Source organism: Protomyctophum bolini, assembly GCF_963924005.1.
Source record: "Protomyctophum bolini genome assembly, chromosome: 17".
NCBI lineage: Eukaryota > Metazoa > Chordata > Actinopteri > Myctophiformes > Myctophidae > Protomyctophum > Protomyctophum bolini.
The window spans coordinates 17884718-17900228 of NC_137878.1; the positions used below are offsets into that span (position 1 = coordinate 17884718).

General features: G+C 44.9%; 1 protein-coding gene across 1 annotated transcript in view; it reads right to left on the reverse strand.

Moving 5' to 3' along the window:
* Positions 1 to 9240, reverse strand: part of nfatc1 (nuclear factor of activated T cells 1) — a 51050-nt gene extending 41810 nt beyond the window's left edge. Inside the window, exons 1-3 of the mRNA XM_080788298.1 lie at positions 8836 to 9240; positions 6245 to 7304; positions 5041 to 5200 (exon numbers count right to left, since the gene is read on the reverse strand). Of these exons, the coding sequence (XP_080644424.1) occupies positions 5041 to 5200; positions 6245 to 7304; positions 8836 to 8854 (1239 nt within the window). The 5' untranslated portion in view covers positions 8855 to 9240. The remainder of the gene's footprint in view (positions 1 to 5040; positions 5201 to 6244; positions 7305 to 8835) is intronic.
* Between the last annotated feature and the right edge of the window lie 6271 nt (positions 9241 to 15511).

Below are 15511 nucleotides of genomic sequence, written 5' to 3' on the forward strand. Positions count from 1 at the left end.
TCATTTGGGTGTGGGGCTGTGCAGTGCTGTGGGCAGCCTTTCTGACGGAGGCTCGGAGCTGCTGCTGCTGACGCTGTTCGAGTCGCATGGAGCAGTATAGAGTAGGCGTGGCGCAGCATTAGAAGGGCGCAGCAAATGCACGACATTGAGGGGTAGAAACCATCCCGGTCGCGTGGTTCATCTAACGCGTGTGTCACTGTGAAGGACTGGCCCCATTAAGTGAACGTAGTTGGCGTGTGTGTGTGTGTGTGTGTGTGTGTGTGTGTGTGTGTGTGTGTGTGTGTGTGTGTGTGTGTGTGTGTGTGTGTGTGTGCAGGCGTGTGTAGTCGGCGGTGGGCTGGCAGGCGGAATTAGCAAAAGCTATACGTGTAATGTAAATTTTTCGGCACAATCCAAGTAGTGACAATGAACAATGTTGATTTAACTAAGGGATTCGCTGAGTGTTTTATTTTGTAAATACAGGGATTTAGAAGGGATAAGCACTAATTTCTCCCCTTCCTTCTTTCTGTTATCCTGCGAGGGCCCTAAAAAGCAAGATGGCTGATTGTGAGACTGAAAAGGAGTGTGGGGGCGGGGCTGGTGGGGCTATGAGAACACAGAGCAGTGTTGCCAGGTTTGCGAATTGTAAGCGAGTTGTAGTGTGTGTAAGTAGCCTGGTTAAAAGGCCTTGTTTCTGCCCGTGTTGGGGCAACAGCATAATGTCCACAGTTTCTGTCCACCGCTTTTGGCACGTGACCAACTTAAGGCTTGTTAAATTAGATATATATATATATAAAAAAAATAGCTTTCTTTTTTTCTTGCAGTAATATTAGTCATGCGCATCCTTTCATTCTACATTGAAGAAGCCATGCTCTATGGATGAAGGTTTTTAAACAACGTATCCATTTAGGAACTTGGTATCAGTCCCATTCTAGTTTATTTCTTAATTTACCACCAAAGACCCATATACACTTTCTCCATTAACGTCAGTCCAATTCTGGACTGATTGACTGTTGGTCCTACTGTAGTTGGATCTCAAGGGCAAGCGCTGCCACAGACCAGTACAAAAAAAAACAGAAAAATAACCTTTAAGTACAAAACAACTATGTGATTTGCGAAAGCGGTCAATGCCCACTGACAAGACCGAGCCAGTGTTACAGTGAGGAGAAGGTCACGTCAATTACTCAAAGCCCCCAGCTAATCAAGGTCAAGGAAACGTCTCGGTGCTGACCCCCCACCTCTGATTTTTATCAGTAAGGTGATCCGGGACAGGATGCATGATTTGGTTTGCAGAGGTACTCAGAAAGAAAAGCTCTCTGACTGCAGAACTGGGGGGGGAGGGCTTGGCGGTTCTAAGAACTCCCAGATCGCTATAGGTGTTGCTTGACAGGAGGGCCCTCTGCCAGGATGACCTCAACCACCCAGACTGCGGAGCCACGGCATGGAGCCCAAACCCACCATCTGAAACTTGAGAACAGCGGCTACTGCCGACACGCTGCCCCGGAGCTATGTATGTTATCTATACAGCTTGACAGGTGAGAAATTAGGAGGAGAATACTCGGCGTAGCATGTCAAAATGGCTGAGTGAAATACAGACAGGAGTCATAACCAAGAAAATCACATTTTATGAAGCGGGGATGGCAGGATGGCTACATAGTTAAAGAGACTGCTCTGTAATACCTGAAGTATGATTGCGTCAAAAATAGCATAGTTTGGCTGTTTCAGGCACGTAACTCTGTCATACAACAGTGTATAATTCAGGCAAAACTGAAAAATCACAGGTTAAATCCTGTGTCCCTGAGCAAGACACTGAATCCATAACCACTCGCTCCAAAACTCCTTGGATAGGAGCATCAGTTGAAACGCCAAAAATATAAAATGTAAAATGCAAAAGATTCATAAATGATGCCTGCTGTCTTCTTCACCAACATATAAAAAGCACTGAATGCTCCCAAAATATGAACAAGGGCTTTGACTGGGGAAGCACAACATGTGATTTAGAGGAGGATCCCTTTGAGGGTTAAGAGCCTGCAAAAGCACTGTATATTTGTGTAAGGAAATGGGTTGCTGCCTAGCAATGCTGTTTATTTAGGCAGCAGGGAGTGTGTTTGATGGAGTGAGAGGCGGCCTGTTCACAAGGTTGAGCACATTTCTTTCTAAATGAATTTCGTTACAGATAGCAAATTACCCGCTTACAATTGCAGTCCGTGACATAATCAATACCAAAAACATTCAATTCAATGGTGTGATGAATGTGATTTCTTTCAAATCCATTAGTTGGCCGGGGTCCCCCAGAGCTCTATACTAGGTCCCCTCTACACCAAATATAAATACAATCTCACAACACATCGCGATGCAACGTGTTGTGAGATTGTACATCTGCTATTTTCACCCGAGAATAGGAGTGCTGTTATCCAATTTCTGTACTCATTAGTGATGGATCTGTGTTTCTTTTCTAAAAACCAATTATAGTTTGTGGTAATCAGTTTACATACAGTAATGCCATTATGTGTAAGTCATTACTCCTTAAGGCTTGCTTTTTTGACAGAGGCATTGCAGCCGCCCTTCCCTAGTTCACATTATCACCCACTAGAGGAATGCCAAGACTCCAGCCGCTCAAGGCACCAAAGAGGAGTAGAGCCAAGTGAGGACTGCATGGGCAGTCTCTCCATTCCTATCGCATAACCTCGCTGCTCCAAGTGATGATCACACACATACGCCACACCTACAACAAATACACTCTCATGGGTCCATTTCTACTCTCCCAGAGTTTGCTGTGTAACATTTGCAAATACGTTTGGATGTTTAGTTTGACCTTCTTAATAGGAGTACCATATGCATGGGGTTGGCCATTCAATGAACACCGCAAAGGTTTAGACAATCACAGGAAATTCAATTATTTTGAAAACCTATTTTCTTCTGTGATTGACAACTCGCCGTCTCATCGTGATGCTGTGACCACCATCCATCTCAGAGTCTAGGTGGGTGGATACGTAAAGTGCTACTAATCGTTTGTCTGGGGTGTCAAATTGACAAAGTTAAATATCTCTCTTTGTGTGTAGAGAGTGTGAAAGCAAACTTACGTATACCGCAATTAGTGTTAGTCACACTAATTAGTCCTCGTTCATGTTTTTGGATCACATGAAAGAAACAGCTTACTAGTTTGAAAAATAGGATGCTTCAAGGTCAGTCTGGGGGAGGTGTCATCTAATGTCCAAATATATCATTGGTTATTGTAAACCCAAAAGGTTAATCTCATGTCCTCCTCAGCACACAAGATTTCCTTTCAGACAACAAAAAAAGACCTCACAGACTTGACTTGAGGGCATTGAAAAGAGCATGAAAACCTCCTGCAGAACCGCGGCGAGGACAGTACAACTGCTTCAGAGAGGACATACTACAGTCTGCCATTGGCATAATGGCGAAAAGTGTGGTTGATTGAGACTCGAGGCAGAGGCCATGGCATTGAAAAAGAACAGAAAACACTGGGGGCTTAGCTGTGCTGGATGCTGGACGAAGCAGAGCAGAAAAGGAAAGAAAAGAGAGAAAACCACACACAGAACAAGATGCCTCCAAAATAAACTCTGTCAACGTTTTTGGGCTGGGTTTGCCTCGGAGAAGCAAACAAGAGGCTTTCGTCTTGCTCATCAATGTCCACAGTGGCAGCGGCTGCAGCAACAGTGAACCATGTAATCAGGAAGCAAGCAGAGAAAAGGAGATTGGGTTGCTTTCGTCCGACGTTCCTCCCTCCCTCCTTCCAGCATCTCCATCAGAGGCCTGCCAGAAGCATGTGTGGTTTTCAGCCCCTGCCCACCTCCGCCTCCGCAGGACGCGGTGCGCGATGATGTCAACCATACACACAGGAACTTTCCTAAACAAAGGGAAGTCTGTGCATTTGAGGTGGACGCAAGTGGTGAAGAAGGAAGGGGGTGGGTGGCGGGCAGGCAGGCGGGTGGGTGGGTTAACTGGGTTGGTTTGGTTGAGGTTTACATACTGTAGAACACTCTCTCTCTATTTCAGCCGGGGCACGTCCATTAAATCATTAGCACCTAATCAAGGACAAAAAACATGTCCCTGCCCAGCACAGATGTATAGTTACGATTATGGACACGTGGATTGTTCAGAGGGTTCAGGGTTCCTGGGTCCTCATGCAACCCCTGCCTCCTTAGTTAAGATCACCGGGTGGCCATAAACACATAAGCACCATGATGAGTACTTCTATCTACATACAGTTCAACATGTCCGACCTTAAAGGGATATGTTGATATTTTATTACCTGGTAACTACTTTACAATAAACTGTAAAATGGTACTGTAAAATCAACTTAAAAATAAACATTGGCAAAAGAATCAAGGTATGTCATAGAAATGACAACTCCACTTGATTTCACAGTAAACCTGTGAGTGTATTTAACTCTGCTGAATGAGCATACAAATGGACCATTTGGTTTCATTTGTACACTGCCAGGGTTAAATGAACACTCAGGATTTGACAGAGTCCTTGATCTGATTATTCATGCTTCTTTGATTATTCATGCTTCTTTGATTCATTTTGAGACAGAGGTCAGTGGTGTGGACAGGCTAATGTTTGATGGGGGGGGTGGCTAGGAAACCAAAACAGAACGGTGGTTGTTCAATACTTTCTCTTCAGGCAAGCTATATAGTACAGTTGGTTAAAAGCTCATGACTAAGCTTTACTGGCCCACACCACCTCTCTTTGTAACCGTCTGTGCAGCACTTGAGAACGTAATGGAAAAGTTTGAGTCACCCATGTCTGGACAGGAACTGGCTGAGTGGACCAGTCTGTCTAATAGCATACTTATGGTATTTCATTCAGAAATGTGACATCTTCAAATAGCATCATAGCCAGGTCATGATCTAAAAAACACATGACAGCTCATCTATTTTAACACAAAGTTGGGAAAAAAAGATGGAGAAACTGGTAAGGCGAGAAGTGATGGAGCTAACAGTGATACGACCAAACGAGGGCCCTGCATGGCCTAATGGCAGTACCACGTGTTAACACGAATCACGAGAGGGAAAGCCAAGCAATCTAGCAGACCTGAATGACTGGGTGTCCTCCCGCCGTGGCCTTGACTGCCCCCCTGCTGCCCTCTGTCTCATAGTGGGCCCGGTGGTGGGATTTGGGCTGGACATCGATCTGCAGGCTATATGGCCCCGAGCTGGATGGAAGCTGCCAGTCAAGGGCCGGGAGAGATGGGCTACCAGGAAGAAGAAAATAAACACATGCATCCCATCAACCTTTAACCAGAGGGGAGTAGAGCTTATTTTAGATGTGCTTATCAAGGTGGAACGTGTAGAATGCGAAAACAGCCCAGATAGACTGGACCTTGTGATACGCTCAAATTATTTTGTTTTGTATGTTTTATAAAATCTACTTGAACCACAGCATGGCATTGCAAATATGCAAAAACGTGTTTCCCCTCTCTCTCTGTCCATATATGAATGTTTCAAAAATACATTTTTGCTCAAATCTCACTGGACCTGGTGTACTTGGGCTGGTCTGCATTTCTCATTACTTGCTTGGGTCTGGGGCCAAATCTCAAAAGTTGTTGACAATACTGTTCATAATAAAGTACAAATGTTGTGCCTTGAGCTGTTGCTAAAGGAATATAATATAATATAATTAGACATGTCCCGATACTGTATCGGTATCGGGAAAAGTATCGGATCGGCCCTTATTTGTTATATCGGTGAATATGCCAGTCTAACCACCGATCCGACACAGGGGTAAGGGGTTGACACTATAGCAGGTAAATAAAATGTTGGAGTTTGCTTTGGAGTTGCCCAAACTGCAAGTACACATTTGAGTGAGGAGTCTGCTATAAACACAACACGAGATATATAGCTAGATACTATAAACACATGAGATCACGACACTGGTATCGTCATTTGGTATCGGCTAACACAGTATTGAGGTATCGGATCGGAAGCGAAAAAAGGGACATCCCTAAATATAATATAATATATATTCCACTTTTACGTTCTTAGCTTACGCATGTTTCATGATAAATGCTTTTTATATGTGATGTATTCCCATGCTTTTTGTTCTTGCTTAATGTAAATCGCTCTGGATTAAGAGAGTCTGCTAAATGCCTAAATTGTAAATTGTAAATAATATTATAATATAATATAATATAATATAATCTATAACCTCACTTTAAATTTGAACCACTTGTTTTCGGGTGTACGTTAAAATGTTCCAACTAGTTATTGTCTAATTCAAAATCTCACTACTTCCTTACCTGACATATTGCTTTGGCTTGGACCATGTGTATGGATGCTGTGGCACATCTAGGAACCCAGCGCAGAAGATCTCCTTCTTTAAGGCCAGACGGGCTGCAGGGTGGTCATCCTGACAGGGCTCCGCGGAACTCATTTCCTCTCCTCTGGGCTCCACCTTCAGGCTGAGGGTGGGGTTGTGTTCTAGGCTAGTCTTTCGGGCCTTTGTAGGAACCCCTTCCCCCAGATCAGCCAATCCATCAGTACTCAAGGCATTGATGGCCGCCAGTATGGCCGAGTTGGTGTACTGGTTGGTGTTGGGCAGCCAAGACTCTTCTGTCACACTGAGGCGTGGGGAGGTCTGCGGGGACGGCCCAGGGGAGTGGTTGGGGGAGTATGGGAATTGGAGCTTGTGGGACGCCGGAACGCCACCACCATTGAAGGTGTATTTCCTCTTCGCACCGCAGGGGGAGTTGGGCCTGCTGGAGCCACGCGACCCGATCCAGGTGTCGTCAGTCACGCTCGCACGCGGCGAGGTGGAGGGGGAGTGGCGCGGGGAACCACCCTTGGCACAGGCCTCACCCGGTAGCGTGAGGGTGGAGCCCTTGGGCGACACGCAGGGGGACTGCCAGGGGGAGTTCTGCGGAGAGTTATCGTAGTTGTAGGAGAAGCCCGATTCATAAGACGAGGCATCGGAGTGACAGCTGCGGGATGATACGCTGCTGGCAGGGCTGAGGCAGCTGGGGTCTCGGTAGCCGTCGGCGTTGGGCAGGGTCAGCGTCACAATGGAGTTGACACGCTTGCCGATGGGAAGGCTGCTCTCCTCCACCTCGTCCTCTGAAAACTGTCCATAAGCTGTGATCTCGATGCGTGGACTCTCCAACGCCGGGGCCCCATTTGGACGGATAATTGGAGATGAGTAATAACCCGAATTTCTCATGGCCTCTTGGGCCTCGTAGCTCGTTGGCTGGCTGATAGAGACCGATATAATGGGGCTCGATTGGAGGCCATGGTATTGGGACGGTAGACAAGGGTTGCCCAGTGGGAGAGAGATACTGACATTTGGGGTGTAGCTATACGCATCTGAAAAGCAAACAAATTGAAATTGTAATCATAATAATTATCAAACACACACTGGCACCCTTAAGAGGCTTATTGTAACAGCTGCCAGAATTGGCATCATGGGAGCTGTTGCAGAGTTGCCTATAATGGCATTAGAAACAGCATGCCTGGAACTAGCTCCAGCTCTCTTGGCTAACCAGTGATGTAGTGATGTAGAAGGCATGCACATTTCTGTTTCTAAATGAGAGTAAAACCATAGACCTCAAACCATCAGCTATGGGTTTTCCCCAAACAGCTATAGTTATAATAGCACAGTGGCCCCATGGCATTTAAGTCAGAACACAACCTCCACAAAAGGAAGAAAGGTGAGACACAAATTAGTGAAAAATAACCAACATTCTAAAACCACATCTACAAATAACCAGGAAAGACCAGATGATTTCCTCCCCATTCCACACGCCACATAATTTATGCCATCGAACATACATGATGCTCTAGTCTAGCTCTATATAACACTATAAAAACTCCAAGTGCTTTTTTTGGCTACTTTGTACTTTCAGCTTTCCATCAGTCCCTCAAAAATAAATGCAGGAGGCACACCTTGTTTGTTTGCATGCCAAAAAGGTGCATGCTACCCAGCTCAGCAAAGTTAATTGGCCAACTACTAACTAACTACTAAGTAGGCTACATGAAACTCAGCCTTGCTGCAAAATCTGTGGCAGAGGCTGAGGTCATAGTCATACACATAAGGGATATAGAAGCAGGGGAGTAGCCTACTGCATGTGAACGGGAGGCTGTGGTTTGCATACATGGGGCTGAGCAACCCAGTACAGTGATATTGATGAGAGAGCTACTATGAGACTGCTATTGGGCAGGCAGACAGACAGCCTACAGCTACCACAGCTCCCTGTCTGAGGCCAATTAAAATGAATTAGGGGCCCAACCGTAAAGACGATGACATCAGTGCTGCACCATATGACTCCTTGTAATAAAAAGGAAAATTATGTCCACATTTAACATTGTGGTGTGACACAGTGGCATTGCAATGTCTGTATTCTAAAAATAGATCACTTGGGTTGTTGCTCTTCAGAGGACTGGAGATTATCCAGTTCCAACAGGTAAAGGACAGACTCCCATTGGATAACTATCCAACAATTTTCATGGAATACAAAATGTTGTTTATTTTATAGTAGCAAAGACTGGATTCTAACAGCCCATCCAGTCACGAGAAGTCGAGTCAACAGTCCAAACACGCCTACATTGCCTAAATCACCAGAGAGGGGCACACGTACAGTTGCTTTAATAACGACTTCATCATGATTTACTGCTTATATGAAATGTATGAAAGTCGAACAGACTTCAAAAAGAAGCCAGTTAAGAATTTCTCTTAGAGCAACATTGCATTTATAAAAGTAACACATTCTGTGTAATGTAATAATGTGAGATTAGATGAGATGCGTTCTTATTCAGCTCTCTATAACTACCCAGATCCCTGGTTGAATTGTGCGAATAGAAGACAGACAGTAGGGACCCAATGGTAAATCACACTCACCCTCTTCAGCAGCTTTCATTTCCGTTGTAATACCACGAATACGTATTAATTAAAGGAATCAAACTTTGAGTAAAGTAGCAGATGGGCAAGATCGCTTATCCATAAAGGGGGCTATTGTCCAGCTGTTGCAGTTGATCTTTCAGCGTAGGCTACCTCCGTAGAGTTCGAAAAAAGAAATCGCTTGATTAAACTTAAAATGATCAGCCTATAAAATAAATGTTACATCGATCCGCGTTATTTAAAAAAGTGTTAAAACGTGGTTAAGACGTGGTTTCAGATAAATCAGAACACGCGGAATATAAGATCATGCCCGAGATGCTCACGGATGGATGCCTAATTGCCCTTAGTTTAATATTTGTGTCCGTCCGTGTGTTAATACCACACTGATAGGGAATCCTGGCTGCTCTGGGCGTGTGTGACGCACTGCTTCGACACAGAGAGGACTTCTGCGCTTATAAACCCGGGGATCACCTCAGTAGCCCCGCCCCTCAAGCAATGACGCGTTCGTCCACGTACAGCCTACAAGCAGATGTGCTAGTGGAGACTGGAGAGATTCTCTCACACATGGGGTTTCCAGCTGTAGACAAGGCCAATTATCAAAGGTAGTAGGCGATTAGCCTGTAGGCTACAACGTGCATAAAAGTCGCATCATCAGGAGAAGTCTTGCAAGTATAATGGTAAAACATATTTATGCAGCAGGAACTGCAGCTTCAGCTAGCCTGGATGGATTTCTTATTAGGCTATATTTCTAAATGTTATAAATAGCAGAACAGCACATTGGGATTGCACCGCTTGTAAAGCATAGAAGTCATTTGAGAGGTAACAAATCGTAACAATAACAACCACTGCTATTCAAATCTCTTGAAGTTTGTTCGCCATTAATCTATCCTTTCCACACCTTTCATGTATTTGCTCGCTTTGGCGCTATATGTGCAAGGCCAAAGCTGTCATTGCATGACAGAACACAGCATAACATACTGCGAGAAGAATCTCCCCGATCAAGATTTTCTAAGACTAATCCTTACGAGCTTTTGATGCAAACAGTTGTCAACTAATTACAACAGATGGTTTTTCTGCTTTTGTAGCAAAAAAATCAAGAGACCGAAGCAGGTGCCCTGGCCCTTGACGCCAAACATGTCCCAACATAATAGTATGTTAGCTGTCACAACCTGGGTAACCTGCATCCTGAAACATAAAAACATTCATATAGGGGGCGGGGCGTTCCACAGGATTTCTAAATGATTGCAAAGGCAAATAATTGCTTTTCCACTTCCCTTTGACAGTCTGCATGTCTGTGCCTGGGCAACAGAACACATCATTATCCGTAAATGCATAGGATGGCTCTATAAAAGTAAAGACCTATACCCAGTCATTTGACACGGTGAACTGAGAATCTTCATAGAGATTTTCCATAGGCTTCTCGCTGTGGTAGCATCCTTGTCTTGTGCTTCTCAGCGTATACAAATCCGAGGCAGGACCGTCGCTGCTATCTTTGGCTGGCCTGGACATTTGGGTGCCGGCAGCGAGGCTGTGGTTTCTGTGATGACAGCAGTCACATGGTGGATCTCTGGAAGCGTGTCCATCCATGGAGGTGGGAGGAATCTGCACTACAACACTATGGCATCTTATCAGCACCCACCACCCCCCCCCCCCCCCACCCAGTGGTGCTGAAGTGCCATGCCACAGTCATTCTCAATGGAGATCATTGACATGTGTTCAAAGATCCGACTGCTTGTAATGTGTAATGTCACTACTTCCCATTTTTTTTACAGTCATATATCAACAGTGGTGTGTTTCCAGAAAATATATTTGTTTTCCCTGGTTGAAAAGATACTCACTACTGTAGGTCACACTTACTAGCCAAGCTTAATTCTTACAGTGTCGCTCCCACGAGACAATAAGAGGGTGTGTACAGTATGTCCATCGCAAATCTCTCCACGCCGGTATTGTCTACCCTTTCTTGCTTTAAGATATATAGCTCTCAGTTGGGAAAAAGCGTAGGAAGTCAGTGTAAGTAATTATGGTAACTATAAAAAAGAAATAATAATAATGGCATTTCTTATATCTTATAACAATTCATGCCGAAAAACAAAACACAAGTTGGGTTTTTCAAATATCTGTCTCTCTTTGGGACAATGTCAGTGATGTACAGCAGGGATAATCATTTAGGGTTCCACTCTCCATTGTCCAACTCCACATCCAATGCAATACTTCCTCTTCTCTCATCTGGATCTCTTTTCAACTCAGTGATGGCACTTGTGGAACCCTAGCTGTCTGCTTCATCATGGGGCACAGCACATCCCCCATTCTTTTAAAGAGCCACACTCATTTCTTTGACATCATGGAAATCTGTCACTTGGGGGCTAGGGGGGGGCGAGGTGGTGCCGGGTGAAGGCGGGCATTGCTGCTCTCTGCAGCTATGTGTAACTGAAACATGTGCTGCAGTAAACACTTCCCCCCCGTCTGCAGTTAATAAATAGCACTGCTGTTGTTGATTGACGCTCAGCCCTCTACTACGTCAGGGCCAGCACTTGGACTCCATAGTTTTTCCACCCCGGGTCTGTTGTTAATTAGTGGACACCTTCGTAACCTTGGTAACAGTCCACTACAGCTGGATAGGATGGTTCCGGAAGCACAACCAAAAAAGTGCGGCAGATAACTAAAAACAATGCTAGTGTCCTGTTTTGATAATGTAAACACAAGACAGGACATAAATCACCAGAGGCTGATGAAGTGGGTACACATGTAAGCTCTGGCATTGAATCATACAATTTGCAGTGTTCTTTTTTTAAATTATTATTTTCCTCTAATTGTTATCTCTATCATTCATTATTTAACCTTAATTTATCCAGGGAGGACCAAAGCTCTCTTAATCAAGAAGACCCTGATAACAGTATGTACAACAATACAAATGCAATACATATAATGAAAAACAATATAAACATTTAAAACCACATGAAAAACAAATCACAGATGCAGTTAAAGGTGCTGTCCCTATGTAATGCATCCTCAAGAAGCATCCTAAATGTCTTATGGAGAGTTGGAGACCAACGGTCCAGTTGAGTCCTGAAGTTTAGTCCATCCACAGCATAAAAGGTGAAGGCTCTCCTGACCAGAGTGGAGTTGGAGTGCGCTAAAGTTGGCCTCAGGCTAAATGTGAAGGAGACTGAGGTCATAACCTATAACATCTCCCAAGAACATCTGCCCCTAACAACAATAGAGGGTACTGTCCTAAAGGAGGTAAGTGACTTAAAAAAAATACCTGGGCACATGGGTTGACTCCACAGAGAAGGACCTTAAAGTGAGGAAGGCACTTGCCTGGAGAGCTCTTAATGGTATGACCAGTGTGTGGAAAATCCAACCTCCCGACACATCAAGATCAGTTTCTTCTCTGATACCGTGGAGTCCATCCTCCTCTATGGCTATGAATGCTGGACACTAACACAAGCTCTACAGAAATCTCTGGACGGGTGCTACACCAGAATGCTACGTGTGGTACTTAACATCAACAGAGACGAGCACATCACCAACAAGCGTCTGTACGGGGCATTACCAAGTGTAACAGAGAAGATAGCAGTAAGGAGGATGAGACTAGCTGGCCACTGCCACTGACACCAAGAGCTCCCGGCCAAAAAGCTTGTACTGTGGGAATTAGGAACCAACACACGGGCATCGATCGAGAGGACGTCCCACACCTACCTACGTGGACATACTAAAGAAAGATGCTGGTGCAGAAAGCACAAATGAGCTGTATGGAGAACCGAGATGACTGCATACGCTGATGGAGGGCTCGTCTGAGGACGACGTAAAGAGACTAAGTAAATAGTGATTTAATATACACAATAATTTTGAAGGCCACTGTATAAATAGTTAAGCTTAAATTCAAGCCCTCAGTGTACAACAACTTAACATTTGGTGGTCAGCGTAAGTGTGTTCATCAGAAGCGTGGAAGGATCAAGACTAAGAGTAAAGTTCAGTGACGTCACGCTAACATAACTTAACAGATGCCATTAGCTGTTAACTTCATCCAAAGCTTCATACGTACGCATATACACAGATTTTTGGCATGGGGGCAGTCCCAGTGAAAATTGAGCCTCATGCTAACTCATGCATGCCATGTGCTCAACTCTATTACAGCCTGAGACAACTGTACCATGTTCTCTGGCCTTATCATAATCCATGTAATCAATCATCCCTCTCTAGCTGCCTGCCACAGGCCGGACCCAGTTAACACGCTAAAATTGATTTGACTTAATCACAGGATACATGAACGTCTTTCGGTGTATCATGAATGTTGTGCATCATCACCTCCAGGAGGTGGGGGGGGGGGGGGTGGTCCTACTCACCTCGACTGGTAGACGGTAGTCCATTATGAGGCCGCCGCCGGGTTTTGATGGTAACATCCTTGGTATGACGTGGTTTGGCCACAATGCGGTGGAAAAGACCTCGGATCACTTTTCTTTCTGCGGCTCTTACACCCGAATCGGGTGCATGGCCTTTATTTGTGTCTGAACAAAAAGCATGATGGAACATTGGACAATATTGAGTTATTCACAAAAGAAAAACAGTGACATGACCAACACAAATGTTTGGCTTGCCCATTGCTGAATCATCTGTTTGTTTTGGAAAAATAAACTGGTATGAAACTGGAAAAATAACAGTAGCTCTTTGTTTTGTTGTTTGGTTTACTCATACATCATACATCCCTCTTCACGTGCCCACTGTAGCTGTATAACATAATTGATACAGTGTAACAAAACATAATAAATGAATCTCCACCATCGAACTGCACTGTCACAGTACAATGACTGCAAAACTGGCTCCAAACACCATGTTATTTTAACATGGGTTCAATGGGTGCTCGTGTGTGTCAGTGCGGGGGGGGGGGGGGGGGGGGGGCTGGCAAAGGAGGGGCAGGGTAGAGAGGTACCCACTCCCCTCTCCTACAGTCAGCCTTCCTGTCTCCCATCAATGTTCTCCTTTTTTCTCTCCGGCGCGCTGTGACGGAATCCCCCAGTCTGTTTCCTGTTGTGCATAGCTGTTGCCAGGTTACGGCAGCCGGTCTCCAGCAGTGGGGAGGGAGGGGGGGTGAGTGAGCGCAGGGAGCTGCTCTCTCCAGATTCTGAGTTCTCACATTCTCCCTCCAACAGTCCTGAAACAGCTGGAGACCTATACTTATCAGGGCTGGGCCAGACCCAGACACTGACCAACAACAGGCTTATGATTTTGTGGATAAAATGAAATATGTTTTGCAGTATGCAACTTGATTTGGAGGACAAGGACAGAGATTGAACATGGCGCAGGAATACTGTATTTATAGTTACTTAAAAATACAATCTCCTCTAATCACCCCCCCCCACACACACACACACACACACACACACACACACACACACACACAAAGGTGCAAACAAAAAACAAACATACACATACTTTTGCTGCCTACGTATTCTGCAAGACACAGAGAATGCTCTCCTAATCAGATTGCTGTACTGGGGCCTGCAAGTTAACACCTCTCTGAACTGTTCTCCAGCATGATGCCAGTCAAGGCATATCATAACAGATACTGTAGGCCATTGGGCTACCATCTACATTTGGCAAGATATCATAATGGTAGGGCTCCCAAGTGAAAGCAGCATATAAGAACTGTTTTTGTTTTTGTAAAAATTATATATAGTCTATAGAGAGGTGCCCGTGAGGCCTCTATGGCAGTGCCCGTTGGGCACTAGGTTACTTGGAATGATGAAAGTTGGAAATGCATGCCCCACCCAGATATTATGTCTGTGTCCCTTTTATTGCCCGACGTCAGATTTCTGTATGTCTCTCTCTGTATGTCTCTCTCTGTGTCCCTTTATTCCTATATATGGAGTTCTGTGTCAGGCATGCCCAAATATGGAGTGTTGGGATGTCAGAACAGGCCAGCTTGTGGAGTTCTGTGTCAGGCATGCCCAAATATGGAGTTTTGGGATGTCAGAACAGGCCAGCTTGTGGAGTTCTGCGTCAGGCATGCCCAAATATGGAGTGTTGTGAGGTCAGAACAGGCCAGCTCCATATATGGACGCTGGGCAGGGGCCCGATCCAGAGCCCGGGCAGAGGCATTTTTTTCGACACCGGGCAATGCACCCGCGTTCCTCACCACCTGGATGCTCAGTACTTAGTTCAAACTAGTCATTGGTCCGACAAACAACAACCTACCTCAAACCCTAACTTAACAATAACCGCAAGCACGGGAGCAGCGCATGTCAGCATGTCGGACTAATGCTCCGTCGGAATTATGTGCGAATTATGTGCGCCCCTCACTTCACACGGGTGTGACTTTTTTCAACATATGGGCTAGCTATTTTAAATTGAAATTTCTGAGGGATTGAAAATAAAGGTGTTTAATAGCTTCATCTGAGGTAAGACTCAGAGAATCCTAAATAATAAGCAATATATTTGAACTCTCATCTATGTACATTATACATACTACTAGGTCCTTCAAATCCAGTCCAGTACAGTACCTCTTTTTTTCTTGTGAACGTTAAGCTACCAAGTGAAAACTAGGAGATGAAAGTAAATGTTTCTTCACATGTTAGAGCCATTGGACCATCACATTCATCACTGGGTCGTCCACCATAGACAAAGTACTTCCTGCTCCATGCAGTGAAATTGATAACACATTGTCTCTCTGCTGAAT